We start from the raw sequence: 27,125 nt of genomic DNA, 5'->3' as shown, positions 1-27,125 counted from the left end.
TGTATCAGATAAATTTATACTTTTACATTGTTTTTTTCCTAAAACATCCTATAAGTGGGTTTTCATATTAAACATTAAGAGGCCAGACAGAATTCACCCCATGTCTTTGTACAGTTTGCCAAGCTGCACAAAGACCACCTACCTGTCCTGCAAAATATACTTGATGTTCCCCAAACACAATATTTCCAATTTCAACCATGTCAGAGTAAGAAGCTCTCTAAAAGAGGTGCAGAAGTTTTTAGAGCGGGACAAATATCCATTCAGATGTAGGGCATCCTCAACAAATCTTGTGGGTAATTGTGTGTTTGTGTGTGTGATCAGACGCCACTGAGAAGTTTACACCTGCCCAAGAACAACAGCCTGTATGTCCTGACCCCAGACATCGCCGCTACTGCCAGCACCAGCAAAAACAGGTATTCAGTCCAGCACTTTCTCACTCTTCTTTATCTGTTAAAGGGACAACGAGGAGTTCCTATTCGGTTATAAAAAAGTCTCACGTTAATGTGGATGAATCTCCGCTACCCACACTTGTTAATGGGCCCATTTTCGATAAATATATCGTTCTGTCTCTATCGTTATTTTGTTATTATTAGTGGTGGCGGAAATGCTGGTCTAGCCGACCAGCGTTTCCTTACTTTCGGTTTTGTGGCGTAACGCAGCTGAATCGCCGTTTATGGTCGGAACTACGACGGTAACTGAACCTCTTTGAACCTCTGACTTTAATTATTGATGAATGAAAACATGAGTCTGTCTTGCGCCGGTCAAAGAATTTTACGGTGCGCGCGGAGGCTCATAAATGTAGTGTGAAAACGCTTCGCTTTTCCAAAACTCGTCGTTGTCCCTTTAAATCTCATCGTAGATTCTCATCTTTTCCACATCCTTGTGCGCACACACACACACACACACACACACTGTGAAATACAACTGGTCCTGACATGAGTGCAGTGTGTGTTAGTGAACACCAGGTGGCGGTCTATATCCAGTTAAGAAGAAAGAATTTGAGGACAGAATCCAGCCAGAAAATAATTTTTTCATCAGTGTGTTTTGAGACATTTGACCTGCCGCTGCACATTCATTTTCTCACATCCTTTGTGACATTTTGAGTGGAGGGTCTACTGCTGCTGTCTCTGTTTATTTTGTAAACAATAATTCACTTTCCCATATTTGTGTCTGTAAACCTGACATTGTTACCTGCTGGGGGTTGTTTTGCCTTTTATTATTATTATTTTAGTGTGTATATGATATGTGCAATCCATATCTATAATTAGTTCCTTTTTTTTCCAACCTCATCGGTCCGTCACATTAGTGATGACACCCTGTGACAACAGAGATTTATTGAGAAAGGTTAATTAAGCCAATGTTCACCATACAGAGGTTTTTGTGTTCGTCTCAGTGAATGCGTGGCAGTATTAGCAACCTTTCCTTGTGAAATGTCAGGCAGCTCAGTGTCGAGTCATCGCAGTAATACAATCACAGGTGGCAGCTGAAGGTGTGATTGTCCTTTCATCAGTGTCAGGTAAACATCATCCAAAGAAGTCATATTTCTCCTGCCATTTCACCTGCTTATTGTTGAGTGAATAGGAATCTGTTGTAGTTTTAATTTGAGGGGCATTTGACTTTGAATTGGAGAAAAAAAATACATGTGAGGTTCTGTACTTATGGGTATTCTTATACTTTTGGTTATTACACTAGCTTCTTGCATGTATGTTATGGCTGGAAGCTTGGGATTGTTGTGCTAGTGTGTGTGTGTGTGTGTGTGTGTGTGTGTGTGCAGGGTATCTGTGTGGATTCCAGACATAGGCCAAATGAGGAAGATGAGGATGTACTGTGCCACCCATGTAACTATTAAGGGAATTTCTCATATTTTTAGAAGCCTATGCTGCCCATCATTAAACAGCGTCAATCTGATGACAGTAATGACTATGGGCATTGCTTTAACCACAAGCAATGCTGTTAAACATTTGAATAATGTATTTAAATATTAACAAACATTGTTTAAAATGAACGCTTTAAGACATTTACAATCTGTTGTTTAAAATACAGTTTACGTTAAAGACAATAGGCTAACCTAGAGACTCAGGCCTTCTCTCCCAGCAAAATATTACCAATATCATCATCCTTTTAAAATGTAAACATCAGGGGGACTTTAAAGACCTTGATCTTTTTTTCTTTGCAAGTAGTTGTAGGTGTTGTTAGCAATATTATTATTAAAAAGATAGCCTAAACCCTCAAAATGTCAATTAAAATATGTTTTAATCGTTTCTTTTATGAAGTTATGAAGTGCACTATGGCACATTTTTCAGTCTAAGATTTATAAATTGCCTAATTAAAAAAACAATAACTAAACTGTATGTCTCTGGAAACAAGATAGGATGGTCTAATGGGATCTTATGACAGTTTTCAGTGTTACTTCTCACAGCTACATGGCCTTGATTATGGAGAGATGTTTATAATCTCACATATAATGGCCCAAGTCTGTTTGTTGACAGTGGATTCAAAATAAAAATTGCACTGTAGCCCTCCCCAAAAGTCATTTGGCAGTTTGCCGCTTTGTCTGTTAGTTAGGCTAAGTGGTAGTTATATTGTGTTGGCAGCTAATGGCCCTCCTCATCTCCCCAGTCTTCCCTCCCTCACTCTCTCCTCTCTGCCTCTCCTCTTTTTTTCCCCATCTTCTCACTCCGCCACTTACTGCTGTGTCTTTTTAGCAGCACCGTTGCCATTTCTCCAAGTGTTATCGATATCATTTCGGGTGTCAGGAGCTCATTAGTCTGTGTCAGCTATTTTGGTGGAGGACAGTTGGGGCTGAATGGAGTGGGTGGGCTCCAGTGTATATGCACATGCATTTGTATATAAATGTGTGTGCATGGTGATCCTGCTGTCATACTGGGAGAGGTTAGGTGAAAGATCACAGAATATTGGGTGGGGGGTGGGGGTAGGGAGGGGGCAAGCAAGTTCCCTGTAGTGGGAGCAGACGAGCTGTTAGCCTGCAGTAAAAATAATCTGCAGTCACACCATATATTCACAGCACGTGTAGTTTACTGTGAGCAGTGTGTGCAGGTTTGCTGTTGTAGACAGAAATCAGGTCCAGTCATGGCCTCAACCTAGGCTTTTATAATATGAAGAAGAACAAGAAGAAAGTTTATTTATATAGCACGTTTCTCAAGGTGCTTTACAAAGTAAAGTAGTAACATGCAGAAAAAATGAATATGTGAGTATTGGGGGCGGGACTAGATAAGCTTTTGCTTCTCCCGCTTTCCCTTTCGGTCATGTGTATTGTATTAATTGGATTGAGATGATGTGTGATGATGATGACTAATTGACATGCCCGAAATGAACCAAATAAATAAATAAATAAATAAATAAAAGTGCAAGAATAGCCAAAATTCAATGACACATTGACAGACACAAATCAACCAGCTATAAAAACAGTTGCAAGAAATTAATAAAATGCCAGAGTAAACAGTTTCAAGTTTCAATACTTTCAAGTTTCAATACTTTATTGCCATGTCAACAACATTGTTGATTGGAATTTGTTTCAGTGGGCTTCACACACTGACATAAAAACACAACATACACCCAGTACAGTACAGTTGTGTCTTTAGCTGTTTTTTAAATGATAAAATGGAGGAAGCAGCTCTCAGCTGAGGAGGCAGAGCATTCCAAAGCCTCGGGGCCACTGATTGAAAAGCCTGGCTGTCACCCTTGGTTATAAGCCTTGTGCGGGGGACAGCAAGTAGGCCTTGGTTTGAGGAACGAAGCGGGTCTAGGTGTGGTGTGTGTTGTGTTATCAGAAGTTCAGCAATGTAAGTGGGGGCTCGTCCATGAACGGCCTGATAAGTTATAACCAGTGATTTAAAATGAATACTAAAATAAACCGTGACGTACATATTATACCCACAATGGCAACTAAAGGTACTAGTGTTTCAGTGAAATGAATGATCTGGTAGGCCTACCTATGTCCACTTTAGAAATCAAAGGCCTCCTCCTACAAACCACCGTTATTTAACTTTTCATTTCATTCGTTATTCGAGTATGGTGACCTTTCCCACTCTCACTATTGCTCAAGTTGACACCCTGTCTCCAGCTGTTGTCTCTTCTTCATTACTTTACATCAGGTTTGCTTTGATCATTAGAATTGTGAATTTCAACTGTAGTCACTCCATCTGTCACTATCCAGCTTTATGTCATAATAGTGCTTTATGAGTCATTATTATTAATTTTTACATAATCTACACTTCTAGCAGTGTAATGTTATAGGGGTATACATTTAATTTATAAGGGTGAAACTCTATTGTAGAAACTTGACTGTAATTCAGTGTTATGACACCAAGATTAACATTATATGGCAGGAAATTTGTATTTACTTGGGGTGTTTACTTACTTCCATTATTTGTTTTATTCAATTTTATTCAAGGTAATCGTAAATTATATATTTTGAATTAGGATCACTAAGTCCTAAACTGTATTTGCTAGCTAGTCTATAGTTTCAGTCTGAAAAGACAGTTATCCACCTAAATTTAATTTTGCTGTGCTGATTTGCTTCAATTTGTTGCTGAGTAAAAATGCAAATGGTAATAACCCTGGCAATTACTTTGTAGAGCTTGGCTTTTGCAGCACACACACCTAAACCAAACTGACTGATTAAATAGTGCTGCACCGTTATTATGATCCCGCTGAGTAAACCTATCTTAGTTGTCATGTTTGATTAGAAATAAATCTTGAGCCTTTAGGAGATTTTCCTTTTAGCACCGATCCAGGTAGTCATTTAGTTAGTGGTGTGATGTGATGTGCAGTTAGTACTGCTGTGTTAATGCCCGGTCTGAAGAGGGTTTCTCTCTGTGGCTATGCTGATGACTGTCTGTGAATACAAGAGGGTGTTGAGGAGGAGCTAATCTTTTGCATAAATGATGAAGACCTGATGAATATTTTAATGGAACCTGTTTCCTTCCTCGCTTATTTCTCCACTTCAGCTCTCAGCAGCAAGCGTGTTTGCCAACGAAAGGTTATTTTAATTTGAACTCTGAAAAGAAATTCCATTTGCAAAAATGATTCATTAGGTTTTGTGTTTGTGTGCATGTTTTTTTTTTGTTGCGGCCTACTGCTCCTCCACCTCCCCCTCTGTGTGTCAGCTATCCAATAGCAGATACACAGATGCTTCAGGGAGATAGCTAACCGGTTAGCTAAAACAGCCCTGATGGGAAGCATCTAACGGTTAGCATGCTGATTTACTCTGGGACAAGATGGCAGACCAAAACCGAGCAGAGCCAGAGCGATTTCGCATCCTCCTGCTTTGTTGTGGATGCAAAATGTGGAGGAGGTAAGCTGCGTGTGTGCTTCATCATGACCTCCTCTTTAGGCATCACATATAAGATGAGCAGTCAGTGTGTTCTGTCCTGGTCGGTGTGTTTTAAGAGTTGAAATGAGATGAAACTGAGATGAACTAAATCTTAAACTTAATCTAAAAATTGCCCTTCAAGTGTGTCTCTTAGCAGCTGAAAACATGCATTAGAGACGTTGGGGAGAAAGTGTATGTGATGGTGTGTGTGTATGGGTATTTGTATTTTACATGCACATGTCAAATTGTGTGTGCGCGCGTGCGCCTCTGTGTCTGGCAGTGCTAGTTTAATAAGGTCTAGAGTCTGCTCTGTGCCGCAGGGACTCACAGCTTAGGCGACGGGCTTACCTCAGAATGAAACCAATCTGTTTAGCCTGCTCTTCTCCCCTGCAAAATGCTCCATTTTCTCTGTCCATAAAGTTAAATGACATTTTCCTCCCAGCACCCTTATGCCATGTCAAGTACCTCCTGAGATGTTGCAGGCCGACCTCAGTGTCACAGAGTGTGTGTGTTGAGTGAGAAGGAGACCTCTGAAGGCAGAAGCAAACACTGAGACATCCACATTTCAACCCTGTACTGCTTGAGGGCCCTGCTTTTATCAGAAGACAGCAGCTTTGACAGCATCAGTAGTGAAAGCAGTCCAGACAAAGGGGATATTAGACTTGAAACATGGGCGTTTTGTTTATTTATGAACCAGCAGGCCTCTTCAGACAGATGGGAAATGATGAGGGAATGACTCACTATGAATGGCATTTTTTTCCTCCTTCTGAATGCATTTGATATTTTGAGTTGCTATATTTGTACTATAGAGCGCAATAAGTGATGTGATTTTTCAGAGTAAATCTTGAACAGAACTCTTGCACACACGCCCCAAATGGCTCGTCGGTCTGCCGTAAATGACTGATAAGATGTTCCTTCTTTGCTTGGAAGGACAGAGTAACACTTCCACACAGTTTACCCTCTATCTCTGTCTATTTAGGGGTCTAGCTGCCTGCCAGCAGTAGCTCGGGACTGTGTCCAAACATAATCATGATATTAGCTAGATCCTTATTTATGTGTCCCTACCCCTTCCATTTCTCTTCTCTCTCTCTCTTGCTCTCTCACACATGCACACACATCTCTCTCATCCTTCTGCTCAGCCCTATTACATATGCATCCATCCTTCCCACTCCACACATTTCCAATCTTCCCCAGTTAGCTACAACAAACATTACATTTACATATTGATTTCGCAGTTTTAGTCAATGTAAATATGCTGTCATTACAGTAAATTTGAGCTTCTGTTAACATAAGCTCGTCCAGATCTGCACAGATTAAGGGTGTGATTGCATAATTAATGTGTGCGCTACATATTAATTCCCCCATCCCTCTTTCTCTCAACTCTTCCTCCTCTCCTTGGGTTCTGAGCCCTGATTAAGTGGCTGCTTCGGCCCTTAAGCCTCCTATTGATATTCAGCCTCACAGACCCAGCGTTTGCTCAAAACGCTACTTAACCTCACAGCTTATTGTAAATGAAGCTTCCAAAAGTTGATTCCCCCACCGCCTTCTCTCTACGTGAAGCGCACAAAGTGTCTACGTTTGCATCACTCACAAGCTACCGCGTGACTACGACGCCAGTCCAGAAACTATGCCCTTTAGGCTTCGTTGACAGGTCATGTCCCTCCTGCCACGTCTCTGCTCACAGTACAGTAGACATCTCAGACCAGACGTTGTGTCTTTCTTTTTTTTTTGGCCCACTAGTGTTCTATGTTTCTCATAATTTTAGTAAAAAAGTTGAATTATTTCAATTTCAACAGATTGTTGTGATTGATGACACCCATTTGTGGATTTCTAAGTAGTTTATTTTAGTTGAGGGTGAGAGATGTGGTGTTGTGTGTCATGTTGGCTGTATTGGTGTCTTTAATACATTTGTGATAAGTGTCAGTGTTCAAATCATTTGGATTGCACATGGTAGTTATATCCATTTCAACTCAAGCCCAAAAATCTTTCACCATGTTAAAAGGCCTAGTTTAAGAGCATGTATCATCAACAGGTCTTTAGCACAACTATAATGACTATACAATTATAATCATTATGTCGGTTAGAGAGGACAGACAGGGGCTGTGAAGTAGCTAAATACAACAGTAATCCAGCAGCATCTGCTGAAGAGGTAGTGTATCATGAGGCACAATAATGAATCTTAATTATTGCGTCTTTGGCTGGAGGATGAAAGTAGATAAAGTGCTGGTCCATGATTTGCTGTATTGTGCAGTCAAGAACCAAACAACTGAAAACTGGTGAGGACTTGCCACTGTTTCCCTAAAATAAATGACAGAAATCTGACAGACAAAGTAAGTGAGGTGAAGGTCAATAACCCCAGTGAACCATGTAGCCGCCGTTATCCAGTGCTACAGCTGTATGGTATGTCACAGCTAAATATTTATTTATTAGCACTAAAGCCGACTGATGGACTCCATGCTGTTCCTGTGCAGGTGGTCATAGCTGTGGTCGCCTGCTGTGCTGAGCGAAGCTTCGGCCAGGCTTGTTAAGACACAACCAGTGAAGTGGGCAACTAGCCCCATGAGGAGGCACCCACCTCCCAGCAGGCTGCCACTAGTTGACAAGTTTCAGCTTGCCCTTTACTTGACTCAGTCGCTCTTAGTGATAATGTTTGTTTTTCTTGCCCCACCCCCCCACTCCCACCCGTTCTTTCTTCTTGTTGGTTCATTATTCTGCCTCCCTTCTTTAAGTTTTTTTTTTTTTCTTCTTCCCATCACTCTCGTTTTTGATTAATTATATTGGCTTTGTTCTTGTTTCATGCTATTTTAATTTCTCCCTTCTCATTCAGTGGTCTTCAAGAGTCATTAAACCAGAACTTCCTGCTGGTCATCAGTCACCGCGAGGCCCAGAGGGACTACAGCCTCAACTTCCCCGGCTCCAGAACCATACAGGAGGTATGACGCCAGACTGCACTCAGACACACAGACTATGCAGGACATCACAAAGTCATTTCATATCCACAGACGCACACAAACGGCCTTCAGTAACTCACCCACAGACTCTCACATACCTAATATTATCGTACCTGATTCTGGTTTCCCGTAACACAGCTTTCAGTCCATTTGCCAAACATTGCTAGTCTATCTCAGCCATCGATTCATTATTCATCACAAATGATCACATTTCCGAGCACATAATTACTCTCACAGCTGTATAACCCCTTCTTTTTCTTCCCCACTCCTCCTACACTGCGTCTTTCTCCCTCTCTCTCAGCAGTCCAGGAGCCGGTTTAAATGACTGAACATTGTTTGATCTAGGCATGCGGGAGCAATGGAAAGAGACAGAGTCCACTCTTTTTCTTCATCTGAAACTAAACAGTAGATTTGGCAACCTATGAAACATTTATAGTTACTCATACTGGAGCCAGTGTGAAGGCAATACACCCCTCTGTCCTTCAGGTATTACTATCAAAGCTGCAAATGGATTAAAGGCCGAAGAGCAGGAAAATATATGTGTGCTTGCTTGCCTATGTAGATGAGTAGGCATGTCTGTATGTTTGGGCTCATGTGAGCACTCCCCTACACACACACACACACACACACACACACACACACACACACACACACACACACACACACACACACACACACACACATATGGGTGTTACCGGCCTGTACGATCCTGCTGTACTCCCCCCACCCCTGCACTTTGCAGAGGGAGACCTGAGCAGGTGTCATATATTATTCACAGCAGGTAGCCTGCTGTCACAGGTGAGAGGAAGTCAGCTCCCTAAAGACTGATCAGCTAGGAGAGAGCTAAGAGCCACTCATGATTTTAGCTCACATGTAAATTAAGTAGTCACCATTAGCTCCAAATATTATGTATGGATTGGAAATATCAGTCTTTAGTTTTTCCATTCCTTTGATTGATGAGTAAGATCCAAGTAAAAGGTGCTGTTCTTCTCTTGGCAGTGTAGGTGAAGATTACACTAATAATAATGAGGCTACTAGCCGGGCTTGTAATGGTGCTAATTGAACAGATTAGTACATCCAAGATCTGAACTGGAGGAGGCGGTTTGCCTCCCTGGTTTTCTGCCTCTCCTCCCTCACTCTTAACTTTTTCTCCTCCCTCCGTCATCTCTCTCTTTCTCTCTCACTCTCTTCTCAGGCAGATGGTTTTGATGAGCACCCACTGTGAACCTTAAGTGTTTCTGCTGGGATTACAAACACTGGGGAGGGGTTCCTGTGGTGTGGGAGGGTGGAACCATGGACACAGAAAGGAGGCAAAGGACTGTTGGCTTGGTGGGGGTGCTGTAAGAGGCCATAGGGGATAGAGAGGGGACAATGTGGGCTTAAACAGGCCTCCATGCCGTGGTCTTTTCCTTACGCATGCTTGTCTTTAGGCATCTCAAGGCCCCCTGCAGTGAAAATGAGGCCCAGAACTTTAACCTGCAAAGATCTGGACTCTGTTTGCCCCATGTTGGCCATGCTCTTTATATATTTACTCTTTGGCTAGGGAACAGGCTTCTTTCCTTCTTTATTACTGTAATGGGTTAGGAAATAATATATCATTAAAGCATGTGTATTCACCATTTAGGGTCTGGTTCAGGTGGTTTGGTAGCCTAGCCTGTGTGTTAATCTACAGGTGAAACTATAATCATCACAGGTGAGGGTAAACTCAGTGATGTTGCTTTGGAATAACACTTGATGTTCAGACGAGAGACGAGGAGTTGAGAATGAGAAAATCTGCAATAAAAACAATAATAAGACACAAACAGGAGGGGCGTAGTGTATTTCTGTTCTCATAACGAGACTTAAGAACGCAACAAAGAAGTAACACCATAGTCAGCCTGCCTGACTCCCCTTTCTCCGCATACTGTGTCCACTCACAGTCACATATGGACTCCACTACAGAGCACCTTTCTCTTCCCATTCTCTCTTTTGTCTTAGATGAAGACTAGCCGATGGTCCCTGCTTGTGCATATCAATAGGGATAGAGTCCTGTCTTCTTGTTTGTCTTTGCCAAAGGCTCTGGCTTTGCCTTGTGGCTCTCAGGGAACTGCCCTTGCCCCTCCCTTTCTATTCCTTCATTCTCCATCTTTCTCTCCCAGTGTCCCCTCTCTACCTTCTTTCTTCTCCATCTCTAGAGCACAGGGCTGTGTAGACTCTGTGATTGGCATTACCAGACAAGAGTGTGGGGGTAAGTTGCTGGCTAGCTTCTGAGCTAAGCTGGAGAGCAAATGTTTGCCAGGGAAGTAGAGGGTAGAATAGGGATGGCTGCTGTGTCCTGAGCTGTCCGTGACCAGACCAGTTGTCCTGGGGATTTCCCTCCTCTTCTGCCCCCCGGGGCTGGGCCTGGGCCCCATCTCTGCTCCGCAGCTGGGAGACATATAGGAACCAAATGCAGACAGAGCTACAGAGCTGAGAAAAAGAAGGCTGGATCGAAAAGGGAATGAAAGAAAGGCATCTGGTGCCTAGGGGAGACAGAGAAAGAGAGCGAGAGAGAGCTTGTGACTGTTTAACGGAACCTTTCCTTCTCTTTGATTTGCTTCCAGCCAGGGATTACAGGCAATTGGCATTTACAATGATTGGATCATTAATTTTGCCGTGAGGCATATTGCCAGCAGCTCAGCACCACAGCCAGTCTAGCTAATGTTGTGTATAACTGGCTGGTACACCCCTGCCTCATCTCAACACGAACAGCAGCACACAAATCAACAGTGCTGTTTTGATGAATATCTTTCTCTGCTGTGTTAAAGACACTTCCTTTACATTTTATCAGTCAAGTCAGGTTGATCAATATGTTTCATGAGCTGCCAGTCTGTCTGCTTCTGAGGATGCACAGTCCATTGTCATATATTGACTTTGCAACAGCACTCTGTTGTCTTAGGTCAAACTAAATTTTAGTTGGTTATTCTTTGTAGGAATTTGTGATCTCATTTGTTCCCCTTGGATTCAAAGATTAAACAAAATTGTTTTAATTTGTTGCAGTCTAACTTATTAATAAGATAGCTGCTGTGGCAGACAGGGGGCAGCATTAGACAGTATTGCTATCTCTCTGGTTGCTGCTGTTGCCATCGCATGCACGGCTTCGGAGCGTGGGTCTACACAGCATAGAGTCTACCTGGAGGAGCGAGGGCCAGGCACCGTGTCAGCCTGTCGTTCAGTTACAACATGATGTAAGAACTCACTCGTTGTTCTTTGATATGGTTTCATTAGATTCTCATAATTGCTTTTTATACTTTTCATAAGACCAGAGAAGCCCACTGTCGTTGTCTGTCGACAGGTTCTGCTGGTGTAGTTTCAGGTGGGCAAGCCTGCCGTGTAGCTGTGTTTTCTTTTTGTGGTGAGATCAAGTTGTCTTCTGCCAGGTGTCTTTTACTGTCTGTCTCCGCTCTCCTCCTCCTCCTCCTCCTCCTCCTCCACCTCTCACCTTAACTCTCTCTGTGGTGGGCGTTAGTTTGTTGTTTCTCTGATGCTGCTTTAACCTCTGACTGCTGCCTCTTCATTACTAGTGTTTATGCCTCTCCTTTCCTCCCTTTTCCCCTCTATTCATCGGCCAGCCAGCCGGTCAGTCAAATCCCTGTAGTCCGGCTGGTCAAACATAGATATTACACTCTGTAATAACACTGGCCACCCGCTCTGACCCCAGCTGGCTATCCTGGCCATAGCTTCTCTTCATAAGGATAGGCACCGAGCAGTGTGATGTGGGATTTACGATAGTAAGACAAAGGACTGTGCCACTCATTTATTATTGTTCTTTTATTTTTTTCTGAGCTTGTTTGTACTGCAGATTGCTTTGCTGTGCCAGGCCCAGCACAAATAAAATATCATTTCTTTGAGAGATTGATAACTCGGAGGGAGTTTGTACTGTTGCCTTGATGAAGGGATAAATTCTGATTTAAATATAAGCATTTGAAGCAGGCCAATGTCTGCCTGTGCTCTTAGACACCCACACAAGTACATATACAGATACAAATTGTTGTAACGTTAGAGTGTTAAGGCGCAAGAGCCCATGGCGAAGCCTGCCCCCGCAGTCATCATAGTTCAGTGTTTTGCAGCTGCTTTCCTGCTTTGCTTGACATTGGCTTTGACTTTGTGTTTGTAGCGTTCTTTAAGTTTCCACCTCCATGATCAGTAGCCCTGCATATGCCCAAGGATCCATCTCTCCTCAGTGCTTTTTACAAAGACAGGATTTGACCCGTGTGTGGAGGGATCTTTGTTGCACAATAGGCAGTTTTCTCAGCATCAGTGTCCAGCCCCGCGGGCCCGAATGGCAGAATTCTACTGAACAAATCCATTAAAATCCACGGCCGCCAGCGCTCAGACGCCGACGGGGCTTTGATCAGCTTCGGCTGGCGCACATCAGGCTGGCGTTAGGGCTTTAAACCAACAACCCAGTGGACGGTGTAACACGGCGCTCGGTGGGACAGGCGTTGCTGGCTGCTAACTGTTTAAAAGCATGGAATGTTATTAAATGATGCAGATACAGCGACTGCGCATGAATGGGAGAAGAGAAATACTGTTCATTTCAGAGCGTGGGGCTGTTGTTGCTGGGCATTAGCCGTGGCATCTGAAGAATGCTGATAACACTGGCTGTGTTTTTTTTATTTTTTTCCTCCTTCTCCCTCCTTTTGTCTCATCTCCTCCTTAGTTCTTTGCCTCCATCCTAGTTTTTCCTCATTCTGCTGAATGAAGAGGACTTTGATGAAGATTTTTTTTCCAATTATAATACTGCTAAGGAAGTTACTTTTACAGACAGGATGGTAAATAAAAACTCCATGTGGAGAGCTGGTGTTGAGCTAGTTATGATCCTATTTTAACATTTCTTTTTTAACTGATGTTGTGCAAATCTGATTTCTGTATTTTTAATATGCATTAATTATTTGAACTTTTCTTTGTTTGCAGGTGAAGAGGAACGTTTCAGACTTGACCAACATCCCAGTCCGGCATCAACAGTGGGAAGGATGGCCTGCGTCAGCAACTGATGACTCTGTAAGAGGCACACACAAACACCGTCAGATATTAAGATTTTTCCCTCATTGGCTCTTTGATCCAAGATTTTGGTGTTAAAGATGACTACAAATCATTTCAGATTAAAATTCACAATTTATGGATTATTAAATCACATTATTTTAAGAGTTGCAAAGTGGAGTGTAAACTGTTCTACACTCTCAGTCTGTGTCTGTAATCCATGCCATCCATGCTGAAGCATGAAAGTAAGATGTTGAAGCTAATTAAGATGTCAAAGATGGTTCCCGTCCTGTGTCCTCTATCTGTGGACATTAAAGCTCACATCATTGAGTCCCGCTGACCTCTCCCGTCCCGAGGTCCCCCTTCCCAGCCATTCACCCTGCAAACAGTCAAGCTGATCAGAAGCGGCCCTTATACAGAACCTTGAGGAACCTCTGACCCCTTTTGTCTCACCCCTTCTTTGACAGCATATGTGTTCCCATGCTAATTGTTTGGGATGGGTTATCATGCAACATTGAGGAGCTGTTGTGCACACATTCTTGTGTTAACCCCTAGCTAACGTTTTCCTTTTTTATGTGATTACTGTTTGGTCAGGAGTATTCATAATGTCTTTGTTTCTGTTTTTCATAAGTTGTCATCTGTGTCTTATGCCAAAACTGGCATCACTGTAGCAACTACACAACAGATATTCTATTTATGTCTTAGATGGCAGTTCACATTTGTGGTTAAAACAATGGACCATTTCTACCATACAAAGTTTTGGTGGATACACTCTATCGTATGTGTCAGCCAGTACCAATGCTTCAAAAACTGCAGTGACCAGTAATTATACCTTTTGAATCAAAGTAAAGCTTTCAAGCAGAGAAAGCAAATATATTGCACCAGTAATGTGCTTGAAAGGGCAAAGGATAAGAGGTTATGTATCCTCTCACCACACAACATTGTTTGCTTTATTTTGTTCCATTCCATCTCACAGCAGGCAATTAATCCCGTTAACCACAAACAGTATCATGGTTAGCATTATCTTTATAGACATCCATGTATGTGATCAGTAAACAGCCGGGGATTACAACAAAAATCTTTAATAAAATGGATTAAATTTGGACAGAATTGTAGTACATTGACTAACCTTAATGTTTATTGAACGTTCTCATTCATAATGGCATCAAATGAGTCAATTTTCCAGCTTGCAACCACAAAATGAAATTTGTGTGATTTATGACTTTCCTCTTCAGATTAACAGAGGACAAAGCAAACATTGGCATTTTTTAGAAACTGAATTGAAGTTGTTTCTGTGTCCAGCTGGAGTAGATTGAACTGGAAATAGAACAATCATCAAATTAGTTGTTTTTTGTTTCCTCTGCTTGAATACCTTTGAACTTTTTTTTTTTCTATTGTACTAATGATTGGAAACATCATTACATCATGAAGCCTAACAATATTTAATAACTCATTCCGCTTTAAAATGTCTTTTCCGTTACAATCTTTAATAATTAATAACTTTCAGGGATTAATATTTCAAAAACACATGTCCAGCTGCATACTCAGTTGTTTATCCCATCTCCAATCATGTGGCAGCAGTGCAATGCATAAAAACACACATGGATGTTGGTGCCAGGCAGGCTGGTTGGAGTATTTCTGAAACTGCTGATCATGGATTTCCACACACAACTGGCTCTAGAGTTTTTAATGATGATTTTTAATAATGGTGCCAAAAACAAAAAAGCATGCAGTAAGTGCCATTGCTGTGGATAGAAACAACTTGTTAATGACAGGTGTTAGAGGAGAATAGCGAAAAAAGAAAGCTTAGAAAGCTAAATATGTCAAACTTTGAGGTGGATGGGCTTCAACAGCAGAAGGCCACATTGGTTCTACTCCTGTCAGCCACGATATCTGAGGTTGCAGTGGGCACAGGCTCGCCAACACTGGGCAGTTTAAGACTGGAAAAAACATCCACTTGGTCTGATGAGTCTGGATTTCTGCCGTGGCGCGCACGGTAGGGTCAGAATCTGGCATCAACAGCATGAATCCATTAGTTAACCCAACCTGCCTTGTGTCAGCAGTTTGAATGCTGCAATCCAAGTATTGGTGCTCACCATGCGCATCCCTTCATGGCCACAATCCACCATTTTCCAATGGCTACCTCCAATTTGATGATGTAAAATGTAACAGAACAACAGTAGTCTCAGACTGGTTTTATGAACACAACAGTTAGTTCAGTAAATTTCAGCGGCCTGCCCAGTGACCAGATCTGAATCCAACAGGAAACCTTTGGGGTGTGGTAGAACAGGAGATTGACAAATCAGCAAAAATGATGAGATGTCGTCATGTTAATGTGGAGGAGTAACACAATGGGACATTTCCAACATCATGTGGAGTCTGTGCCACAAAGAACTAAGATTAAACGACAGAGGGAGGCCCTACCACTATTAGTATGGTGTTCCTAATTCAGTGCTCAGTGAGAGTAAATGTTACCAATTAAAAATTAAATTAAAAATCATGTCAAAGTATTAATTTCATACATTTGTAAGTTGAGTTGAAGGACTCTGACATATTTAATTTATGCAGGGTTGCTTTCTTTCACTGTTGAGTTTCACTGTCTCAAGCCCAGCCAATGTCAAGATAACGGAAGAAAAGTACAATAATTCAGGGGCGTCGCGTGGCGTAGTGGTTAGAGCGGGCGCCCCATGTATAGAGGCACAGTCCTCGCTGCAGTCGGCCCTGGTTCGAGTCCCGTGTCGGGCGCCATTTACTGCGTGTCATCCCCCCTCTCTCTACCTCCCCGTTTCCTGTCTGTCTCAACTGTACTATCCATAAAGGCATAAATGCCCAAAAATATATACTTTAAAAAAAAAAAAAAAAGAAAAGTACAATAATTCTGATTTTATCTTGGTGATCTGGACTGGTTATCAGCCAGTCCTCATAGGTAGCAATGGATATGATGGCCAGGGATCATGAATAGGTTTCAGCTCATTGTGGCATCATAGGCGGGCGAGTCGGCACCTGGCTAACACACATCTGCAGCGTCTGTGTTTCCTGGATGAGGAGATATTAAAAAGCACAGAGACAGAAGTGTAATAATGGCCTCTGCTCTAGCCACCGCTCTCTTATTGAAACGTCTGAAGGTATTAACAGAGAAAGCCCAGGGCTTGGCTGGCCTAGCAGGCGGGTAGAGAGCCAGTATTAGTGTCTAGCTCATTAGCCCAGTCTCATCTCCCGGGTTTGGACCAATAAACATGGCAGCCAGAGGCCCCAGATTACGTTTAGCTCTGCACACGAGCCCGCTTGCCGCGGAATCGATTACTACTTAACTCTGCTTTGCCTTTAAGTGTGTGATAAAATTGTGTTTGCCTTCTTCTTGCATTTATGTCTGTGTGCATGTTTGCATTTGTGTGTTTGCAAATGCGCCTGTCTTACTGAACATACTGGCTCCAACTGTCCATCAAATCTCAATACTTAGTTTTGCTAATATTATACTGTTTCATTTTTTATTTGCAGAGTTTGATGTGTGGTTCAAATGGAGAAATAAAGATTTTTCCAGAAAAAAACACTTTAATTAAAGACATAATTTTTGGTGAAGGTCAAAGTTTTCCCACAAAACCCAGCGCTTATTGTGACAGTGTTAGCGCAGTTGTTTCTAGTAAGACCCGATTGTTCTGTGTTCATTTCTAAGATATAGTTGTTGATCTTCTGACAGTTGTTCTTGTGATCTAAGGAAGGTTATTTGAGTTGTCGCATTGTTGGAGCAAAGGAAATTAGTTTGTAAATAAAGACATTCTCACCTTTCGGGGAAACTAGTACTTATGTGTTGCGTCACCCTCCCTGCTACAGTCCACTCAATGTGTGTCATTGTTTATTGTGCTCTGAATTATTCAAGGCCTTAGAGAGCTGAAACTAGATCAGGATGGATAATACTCAAATAGCAGTGGACAACACAACAGTTTATTGAGAGCAGGGCCTACTGTGTTATTGTATGTGGTGTTAAACTAAGGCAGTTTGAATGTGAAAAGAAGTCGCGCAAAGTGGAGTTGAAGCAGTAGCAATGGAAGGTGTTGCTCATTTCTAGCGGGCAGGTTGTGTTGACCAGGGTATGGATTAATTTGAATTTTTCTTAGTAAACACGAAGAACACAAAGCATTCATAAATCACACTGTAGAAACATTAGTACCATTTTTGTTTTTTAATCTTCAGTAGCTTGAAATACAAATGTTGCTGTGGTTAGCAAATCACACATTGTTCCAGTTTGAGCTAAGTTTTCCTTTCTTGCTTGCTAAGTACACTGTGTGATGCAGGTGTAACGTTTATCTAAAACACACATGAAAGTCCACCTGTCACTCATAAGTCAGCGTTTCAGATTTCCACATTCTGTAATTTTATTGCTTCCTCAAATTAATCAGAAGACAGTTTGTTCTATTTACTAGACTAGCCAAGATCATGTGGGGAAGCACACTGTTTTTGTGTGTTTGTTTGTTTTGGCACTACTTTTCCTTTTCTTTGGGTTTACTGCATCACAACAGTCATGATAGTACTGGAAAAGTCCTCCATCAGAGAGAAGTACACTTGTTGGACTTTGCTATAGTTAAAACTTGATGGAATTAATTTCACTCCAAGTAGATTAAATCAGATACTCTGGCATTATTCTCAAATACCATCGTCTTGCTCTGCATTCATATTCCTCCTGATTCTTGTGGCTTTGGCAAAGCTGTCCTGAGCAGTGCTGAAGATGATGACAGAGGTCTTGGCAACAGTTGATTTAAGAGGCCGACAGGACGTTAACTTCCTGTTCTGTGTGAAAGACGCTGATTGATGCTCTTCCTCTACCTCCTCCGTCTCCCTCTCCTCTTCTAGCCCCTCGCCTAAACAATACGGCGTGGAGAGTTCCCAGACAGGCTTCATCTCATTGGAGCTGTTTTGATTGGCAGTCTGTTCTGCACACCTGTTGGAGTGATTGACAGCCAGTGGGACATCCTTATCACATCCCCTCATCTCTCCCCCCACCCCCGCCACCCACCCTTCCTTCTAGTCAGTAATTGCTGACATTTATGCAGTGTTTCATGGTGTTTGCTAATGTATTAATGCTGCGGAGCCTCAGAGAGGTACCTTGCCTTATAGGCCAACACCTCCCACCATTTCCCAGCTGGCATTAATGGAATCCTCTTCTACCTGACAGGGGCCTGTGGAGCTGCGGGTTTATTGGGCTGGGGGTGTTGGGGTGTGGGGGCTGGTGGTTTCCGTAGCAACAAGGCTCAGCGGTAAGCGCCCCCCCACCCCCCTCCCTTTTGTAACTGGCTGCCTTCAGGTGACATTCAGCGCTGAGTTAGTCTGTCTGTCTCATTTTCTAACATTTTATGTGCTGTCTTTGAAGCTTCCATTGCAATAAAATGTGTTGCACCCTCCCACAGAGAAGATACTAGCATCACTGCATCCACTATGAAGCATCCCACAGATTCAACTCCTATTTATTTACTCCTTCCGTATTTTTAAACCCACTCTCTTAAACACACTGTACAGGACCCCAGCCACTAATTAGGAGAGTGACATCTATGGCAAAGCTCAAAGTAGCATGAATAAGTAAACCAACAGGTGTTCAGGGCGGGGTGGGCATGGCCTTTTAGGTTTGCATTTCCCTCTTCAAGTCTTTCTCTTTCTCATGAATTCACTATTTCTCGTCCATATGTCTTCCTCTATCTATTTCCTTTCCCTGTACGGTCTCATTTTTCCCCCTCGTCTCTCACCGTTCCTCCCTTGCTCCATCAAAGAGAAAGTGGAGTAAGGTGGTAGTGTGGTTGTGATTGCCGTCAGTGCAGCTGTCAGTAGTAATTATCTCACACTCACAGCCAGACACCTAATCCAAACACTGCCTACAATAGAAAAGAAAAAATGAAACACAGAAAGAATGAAGGGAGGGAAAGGGAGAAAAAGAAGGGTAGAGAAGGGAAGAAAGGGTTGAAGGGGAGAGGCAAAGAAGGGGGGGGGGTTAAGGGAGAGAGAAAATTCTTTCCCTGTATCGGCCCCTGAATGCTTCGAACCTCAATGCAAGTGTTAATTAAAAGAATCCAAAAAAGAAGAGCCAGTTCCTTTGTGTGGAGATGTGGGAGAGGGTCATTTGGGGGGGTTAACCTCGCCCCCCCCACCCCCCGTGCCCTGCGGCGCTTCAGCCTTGTTTCCACGTTTTACCACTGAGCCGCCAAGCTGCACTTGTGTACCTCAACATCGAGAGAAGCCATCAGGTCAAAGTGAGGAAGGGGATTGAGAGGCACTCAACTCCATTTTTTTTCCCCTTTTCACCTCCCCTCCTTGAATCCATGTCAGCCCAAACCCTCCATGCTGTCTTTGACAGGGGAAGTGATCAACTTTATTTATACACTTATTAGGCCCTCAAACGAAAGCCTCTTATTGTGAGTAAAATGGGTAGAAGGTTTATGGGGATCTTCTCTGCAGCCGCCGTTAAGATTCTCACGTTTGATTGCCACTCAGTTGAGAGGAGGCAGAATTTGCTTGGGGCCATTGCTTCACATCCTTAAGGCTCAGACGTCCATTCACGTCTTTGGCTGAATATCTACAACTTTCTCTCAAAGCTAATTCAACCTTCAACGCTGATAATGCATCATGTCGTCAAAGACCATTTTCTCTCTTGTTGAAAAACGATCGCTATCTAGTTTTATTTTTACTGTCAGTGGAAAGATGTTTTTGTTCCTTTACTTTGTAAAATTTTCCAGAGCGATATGAATAACACGGCACCAGAGTTCTAAATTAGTTAGAGTTAAGTTACATGAGCAGAAAGAAGCCAATTCAGTTGAGTGTTCTTCGTAGGTGTTCCCGGGACACCGAGCTGCCCTTACTGTGACACTTACATAATTCTCATGGTCAAGAGCGCACATGGTACAAAGTGGTAATACACGACAAGAAACATTATCTGTTTCTACTATAATCTGTGTGCACACCTCTGTCACAGCATCTGATAGGAACAGTTTTAATTCAATGAGAAACAAAAGTCATATTTGTCTTTTTTGGGTTTATTTCCAACACATTTAATCTTCACCGTGAGTGAGATGTGAGGCACTGTTGGCTTGTCTCTTTAGCAGTGATGTCATTCTTGGTTTGTGTAATTTCAACAGTGCATGTCAGTCTAGGGCTTTTTTGGGAGTTTTCTTTGCTTAAGACAACATGGACGAGGAATACTCATCAGGATATTATTCATTCTTGAACTTTCAGGGGAGATACTGCTTTTCTCATATGTCTTGTCCTTGGTTACTGAGCTGCTGGGAATTTCGGAAACTGTGGTCAATATTATAACCAGTTTCAGTATGTCCCCTTGTAAGCCCTTTCCCCCCTCTTTTTTTCATAAAATTGAAAATGTTTGTTCTTTTCCTTGGGATAATTCATTATCTCAGTTTAGGACCAACTCTAAACAGTAAATGCAGTTTGATCTATGATAGTGTATGTGTAGAAAAGGGAGGTAGTGCATAGTTGTTGTTTTTTTATTAATATTTCATTCAACAATTACAGTGTCAGGGCACTACATATCACATTATGGCTTTTAATATTTACATATGTGTGTGTAGCGCTTTTTGTTCAGAAAAATCACCTAAGAAACTGTTTATAGATACAAAATAATGACAGGGATGTCTGATTTTGGATAATATTGCAAAATAAATACCAGATATATTAAGATAGTCCATCATACTGATGCAAAAATCATAAACCTTCATTATTACCATGAATTAAAGATTTGGCAGATAGATTTGTATGTGGTGTAACACAATGACACCTTAAGTGCAGCAGAAATTGACAGATGCATTCATCTTAGCCACAACTGTGCAAATGTTTTGGCCTTTGACTGCAGCTTACTTACTTTTTTAACACTGAAAAGATAAGGTAGTCTGAAAGGATAGAATTATAAAAGACTTGGTATTTTGTCAGATATTTAGATTCTTATCAGTGCCAGGTACACAGCAGCATTCACAAGTAAGTCCATGTTGGTGTCAAGGTCTAGCGGTTACACTGTTTGCTCCTGTTAAAAAAGCTGAGGCCAAGGAGAGGAACCAATCTATATTAGGAGAGACAGAGAGAGAAACTCCATGCAGTCTGTGTAACCCTTTTCAGACTCAATTGCCGTTGCATGTAATCGTCTCTTGATTCAACCACGTCCAGCTGCTCTTTGTGTGTCGTGGCCCCTGACAATAGAGCAGATCACAGGACCTCTGCAGGGGACGAGCAGCTTCTCTGTCTCTTATCACTCCCTGCTCGCTCTGCCTCTGTCCCGTTGTTTAGAAGTTCACTCTCCCAGAAAAGTATTTGCATCTGGGCTTGCTGCGTCGCTCCTAACAATTAGGACATGAATGAATATATTGTTGCATTACTGTGACAAGTATCAGTGAATTCAGGCTATAAGTCACGGTTACACGTTCACCAGGCCTATTTACTGGCCACTATTGTTTTGGTGCTGTACAGTGGCTCCACATTGTTATATGATAGAAATCAATCTAAAATCTGGCACAGCGCTTTTGAAAAGTGAGGTATCTTGAGTTTCACACCACATCCTGCAACAGCCTTGCTTCTATTGTTGATGTCCCTGAGGGTCTAAGCTAGGAGACACGAGCTGTAATGAGTCCCTGCTGAATGCTGACATTTTCAGTCCTGGCTTTGGATTTGGAGAGCTCATTAATCAGGTGTTCTCTTACTGCAAACCACTATCACACTAACGGCTACTGCAGGTGCACAAATACCTCATCGAGGTCTCCCCCTGTTTGGAGAGATGAGGGAGCCTTTGTTCAGAAATTATAAAGTGTCTCATAATGGTAATCTAGTCCTAAATTAGTCATCCAAAGTGTTTGGGGGAGACGCGGTAATACACATGACTTAAGGGAGTTGTGAGCTTTGCTTTGTCTAATTAGAGATCAGTTTTTGGTATTGACTGGTCAGGGGTAACAACTGCAATGAACTTGTAGTCAACTTTAAGTTCAAGCTTAGGATTGTGCCATTCACTCATAGTATCATACTCAATTTGTTGCGTTTGACTAAACTTGTTAACACATTTTCTTATGTTTCTTGCTTATAGATGACACTAGCTGTCTCTGGGATCACCTATCCTTGCCATCACCTCAGTGTTTGTCGGAGGTCTTCACCAGCCAATGCCCAGGAGCCCACAGAAGAGGTACATATTATACATAAAGTCTTTGTGCATTATTTTTCCCACTGGGCTTTGTGTATACATGCCCAAAAAGAACAGTAACAATGTGCTTTTCTTGAAGTAAATCCAGATATTAATAATGAATAAATTGTGTTTGCAGTGTGCAGATGTCCATATGATCAGTGACAGTGAGGGGGATGATTTTGAAGATGCGTCAGAGTTTGGTGTGGACGATTCAGAGATGTTTGGAATGGGCGCCTCAACCTGTCGGAAAGCACCTATGAGTATGTCCCAGTGGATCAGCTCAATGATATAAGATTATGAGCTCATAATTGTAACTCCAGCTATAAGACATAGCTTTACCATGCAGTATTTTCTGTCTTTCTCCAGTGCCAGAGAATAGTGAGAACGAAGCTGATGCCTTACTGCACTTTACTGCCGAATTTTCTTCAAGGTGAGCTATGCATCAGACACTTCTCATAGTAATTCAAAAGACTGGAATGCAACAATCTGTTTATTGACTGTTTGTCTGGTGTTTGTGTGCTCTTTGCTATTACTGTGTTTGTAGGTATGGAGAGACCCACCCAATGTTCTTCATTGGGTCTTTGGAGGCAGCATCTCAAGAGGCCTTCTATGGCAAAGCCAGAGATGTAAGTACGAACTCAGACTGCTTAGGTTTCACAGAAAAAACATAGTGAGATACTGAAATAAGTCACAGTGTCAGATTTTTCTTTGTCTCTTTTTATCTAAAATACAAAAAAATTAGACTGTGTGCGTAAAATACGAGGTTCTGATCCTACCAGTGTTGGATTGTCCTTTAACGCTGATGTCACTCCTGCCTCGTGTAGTCTAGTCGTTGCAGTTTTCTTTGCTCAAGACAACATGGAGAAGAAACACAGACTGAACAGGATATTATCCATTCTCTATCTGTCAGGGGAGATACTGTGTTTCTCATAATCTTTATTCTCATAACTGAGCTGGTGGGAATTTAAAACACAGTGGTCAGTGTTATAACAAGTTTCTGTGTATGCCTCGTTTGCTCTTTTCCAGGCCACGATTAGCTGTAAAATGGTTCTTCTGGTCCTCAGGCTGATTAGTTATTAGTTTAACAAAGGCTCTGTGTAAACACACGTACAAAGACAGGCTGTTAATAAGAATTCGGTACCTTGAATGAAAAATCATAACAGCATTTGCTAAACACATACAAACTGATCTGGTGGAGAGATAAGGTACATTTTAGCAACAGGTATATGATTTATATGAACAGTGTTTGCTGGGTTGATTAAAAGCTGCTACATCTTACCTGTGTGTAACCTTAAATAACCTTGCTTTAGAACAAGAAGAAGCCAAAGTTGTCACAAGTTGTTGTACTGTAGATGTGCTATGTTGGCAGTGATAATGTATTCCGTTCAGAGTAGAAATCCTTTTGCATGCAGCATTTACTGTTATTTGTCTACCCCTCATGTCTTGCTGTGTGGAGACGGCTTTATAGCCACATTGATATCATTTCATCAAAACCCTCATCAAATTTTCACCCTGACAGCTGAGGCTTTATTTTTAGCTGTCCACTTTCCCCCCTTGTTTTTCAGCTTTTGTCCTTTTAAGGATGCTTGTATCAACTGACAGCTTGTGTGGATTACAGCCTTATTAGACTGTGAGGACACAGCAAGATGTTAGGGGGGTTCAGATCACCAGGCACGCAGAGAAGGGAGGGAGGGTGGAGTGGATGAGAGTAGGGCCACGATGCAGATAACATGGTCTGACGGGGGAGGAGGGTGCAAAAAAGACAAAGTTGGAGGAAGACACTGAGCTCGGAGAAGGAGAGGAGTAAAAGCAGGAGAGGTTGCAGCACGGGGTAAAGGGATGCAGAGAGTGTGAAACAAACAATGATGGAAAAAATCTAAAGAGAAGCTTGGCGTCTCGCCTGCTTCCCAGCTGATCTCCTCTACTAAGCCAGCACAATATGGCCGATGTCTCCCTGGTGTTCACACACTCTGTACTGTACCACTGAGCTCTACACAGCTCAGGGGCGAAATAGTATTCATTTTCACTGTATTTTGTTTTATTCTGGGTGAGCTTGATTTAGCCTGCCAACTGTGCCGTGGTTAGACTGGCTTTAGGGAAGCTGAAATATGTGCGAAGAATTTTGCATGAAAACAGAAGCTATTTGATCTGTTCTGTGTTTGTCCTGTTTTGTCACAAGCATCCTTAGACGACAGGCCAAAACACGCTGCTTTTGACGGTTTCATTACACAGTAGCATATGTGCACGATTACACCGTCCCTCCTCCCATCCATCGAGACGTCTCATCTTTGCTCTTTGCTTCCATTTGAAAGGGAATCGAGTTTTTGTGTCCTCATCGTGGAAAAAAAGCCTCCTTCATTAAGGGGATATTGGAATAGGGCAGATTTGACGGAAGGGCTACTCGGTGGGTTTATAAACACAGGAATCAGTCTCACTCTCTCAAAGCCTGGGAGAGGCTAATCACTAAGCAAAACACTACATTTGATGAAGTGTTTCTGAAGGTGTGTGTTGGGGGACTGTTGAGATTGACTCAATCCATCCTTAATGAAAATGCTTTGGGCTGCAGAGCTGAGCTGAGCTGAGCTGAACCCTCTTGGGGATCAGTGGTTAGTCAGAGCGTACAGGGGGATAGGCCACCCATCACTAACCACGATCTTCACTAAATCCCCATCAACGCAGTGGTTAATCACTCTAACCCCGCTCTCTTTCGCTCTCGACTCCTCTCTCCTGTCTGCCACACACAAAGACACATCAAAATTCATAGCCTTGCTTGAGAGGGGACTTGAGGGATTTATCACTGCCAAGTATCCGCTTTAAACCCCAGCAATAGCCCTGCGGATCGAGAGAAAAGAGCAGCAGTGAATCAGAATGGCAAATGACATATGGATGTCCATATATCTATCAGATCCCTGGCTGCAGATCACAAGAAACACTCTCGGAAGTTATCGACTGCACCTGACAGCATTGCTGCCATGCATGAATAAATGGACTAGAGTAGAGTGGAAACGCAGGAAACTACTCTAAAGTATGAATATATGACATCCTACCTCACCAGCCACTAGTAGATTTGCATATAGCCAAAAGATTTCTACTTGGCCATAAGCATTTAATCCAAGGCTGAATATCACACCTTCGGAAGAAAAATTGTCCAAGAGTTAATGTGTTTTCAACAGCTTGTAGAGAACCTCCCGTGTGGTTGGTCATCGATCTAAATGTGTTTTCCCACTGTGTGTGCGAGGTCATTGGATCAGACATTTGAGCTCTTCATTTTGAAGTATTTGCTTTTCCAGACTGGGCCTGCCATCTGTAGAACAATCGCTATCTGGGCTGCTCTGTGCTGCTTTCACTCTGTATCTTATTCATGGTATGATCTGGTCCTGTTTAACATACTGCACATGTGATTTAACACCTTTTTGTGATGTGATGAACAAATCTCATCTCAATCTCATGAAAATGTATCCTCAATTTATTTAATTTATTTATTTAAATATAACAATGTCACATGTATATATTGTTCACCTGTTTGGACCAGTGTTTCATATTTCTACTGCATGACAATTACAGAAAATATTATATAACACTCAGAAAAGGTTACATGGGACTTGGATGTATCAGTTGTACAATACTGTAGTTATTGCAATATGAGAAACAATATCATCTAGGATCTTGGTTCTATTAATATGAGCTTTTCCTTGAATGCAGAGTGCCCTCCACAGCTGTCAGTGTGACTTCATTTGGAGTGACACACAGAGCTTGTGAGGGGGGATTAGTTTAGTTGCATTGTGGGATTTTTAGTGATAAGCAGTGTTTGTGCAGTGGACACACTGTTTTAGTTTTTCATTTGCTGTAAAAAAAAAAGTTTGTTGGTACTCTAAAGTAGATATGTTAAAGTAAAAGTAAATAAATGAATTTGGAGTTATTTTAGATGCAGCCTCTAATTCATCAAGCCTGCCTGCATGAAATTGTGATTTAACACTGTCATAAAAGTCTTTACTTTTCTTTTTTTGCTCCCCCTCAGAGAGCATATTTTTTTCATCATAGAAAGATATATATTTTTTCTTTCTCTTTATATTGTACTGTGTGTGTGTGTGTGTGTGTGTACTGTATAGTACATTAATGTCTGACAATTGTGCATCTATATTATCATCCACTGGAATCAGTTCATGGGCTTAATGCAGTAATAGTTTTTTAGTACTTGAATGGTTCATCATGGACTGTCTCTTAAAACACGTTAAAGAATGGAATGGAGTAACATTGTGTGTGCTCTCTCTGTTAATGTGGCAGCTTTGATTCATATTTGAAGTAAAGGAGCAAGTGTTATTAGAACTGTGTTGTTTCAGCAGGATTTTTTTCCTGAAGTAAGTTGAGAAAGGCTCCGGCTCCTCTAGACAAACGAAATTAAATTAAAGTTATTGTTTTTAATAATAATATTTACCTGCCAGGCTTACATATCACACTGTTGCTATCAGTGTTTCAGTAAGCTATACCCAGACCTTGAATGTTCTCCGTTTATTTTATTTTTAATAACATTTGTTCATTACACAGAGCTCTGCTGTGATTCCTCGACATGTTACATTCAGAATAGAGAACAGGAATCAATTTAAGAATCCAAAATAGGGACCAAATATTCACTTCAACACAATGAGTTTTTTGTTTCTCTGGAAAAATATTGCCGTAATGT

The 27,125-nt window shown here is 41.9% G+C and overlaps 1 protein-coding gene across 1 annotated transcript in view; it reads left to right on the top strand.

Annotated features, from left to right (window-relative positions):
- The window catches only part of faf1 (Fas (TNFRSF6) associated factor 1), a 59,571-nt gene that overhangs the window by 9,319 nt on the left and 23,127 nt on the right, over window positions 1–27,125 (top strand). Inside the window, exons 6-12 of the mRNA XM_085774250.1 lie at window positions 322–413; window positions 8,163–8,268; window positions 13,222–13,308; window positions 22,349–22,444; window positions 22,581–22,704; window positions 22,811–22,874; window positions 22,989–23,070. Coding sequence (XP_085630376.1) covers window positions 322–413; window positions 8,163–8,268; window positions 13,222–13,308; window positions 22,349–22,444; window positions 22,581–22,704; window positions 22,811–22,874; window positions 22,989–23,070 — 651 coding nt within the window. The remainder of the gene's footprint in view (window positions 1–321; window positions 414–8,162; window positions 8,269–13,221; window positions 13,309–22,348; window positions 22,445–22,580; window positions 22,705–22,810; window positions 22,875–22,988; window positions 23,071–27,125) is intronic.

The sequence above is a fragment of the Trachurus japonicus genome, chromosome 4, assembly GCF_045865225.1.
Source record: "Trachurus japonicus isolate A0001 chromosome 4, Traja_1.0".
Lineage (NCBI taxonomy): Eukaryota > Metazoa > Chordata > Actinopteri > Carangiformes > Carangidae > Trachurus > Trachurus japonicus.
Note: the sequence above shows the minus strand (reverse complement) of the source record. Positions and strands in the feature narration are given on the sequence as shown.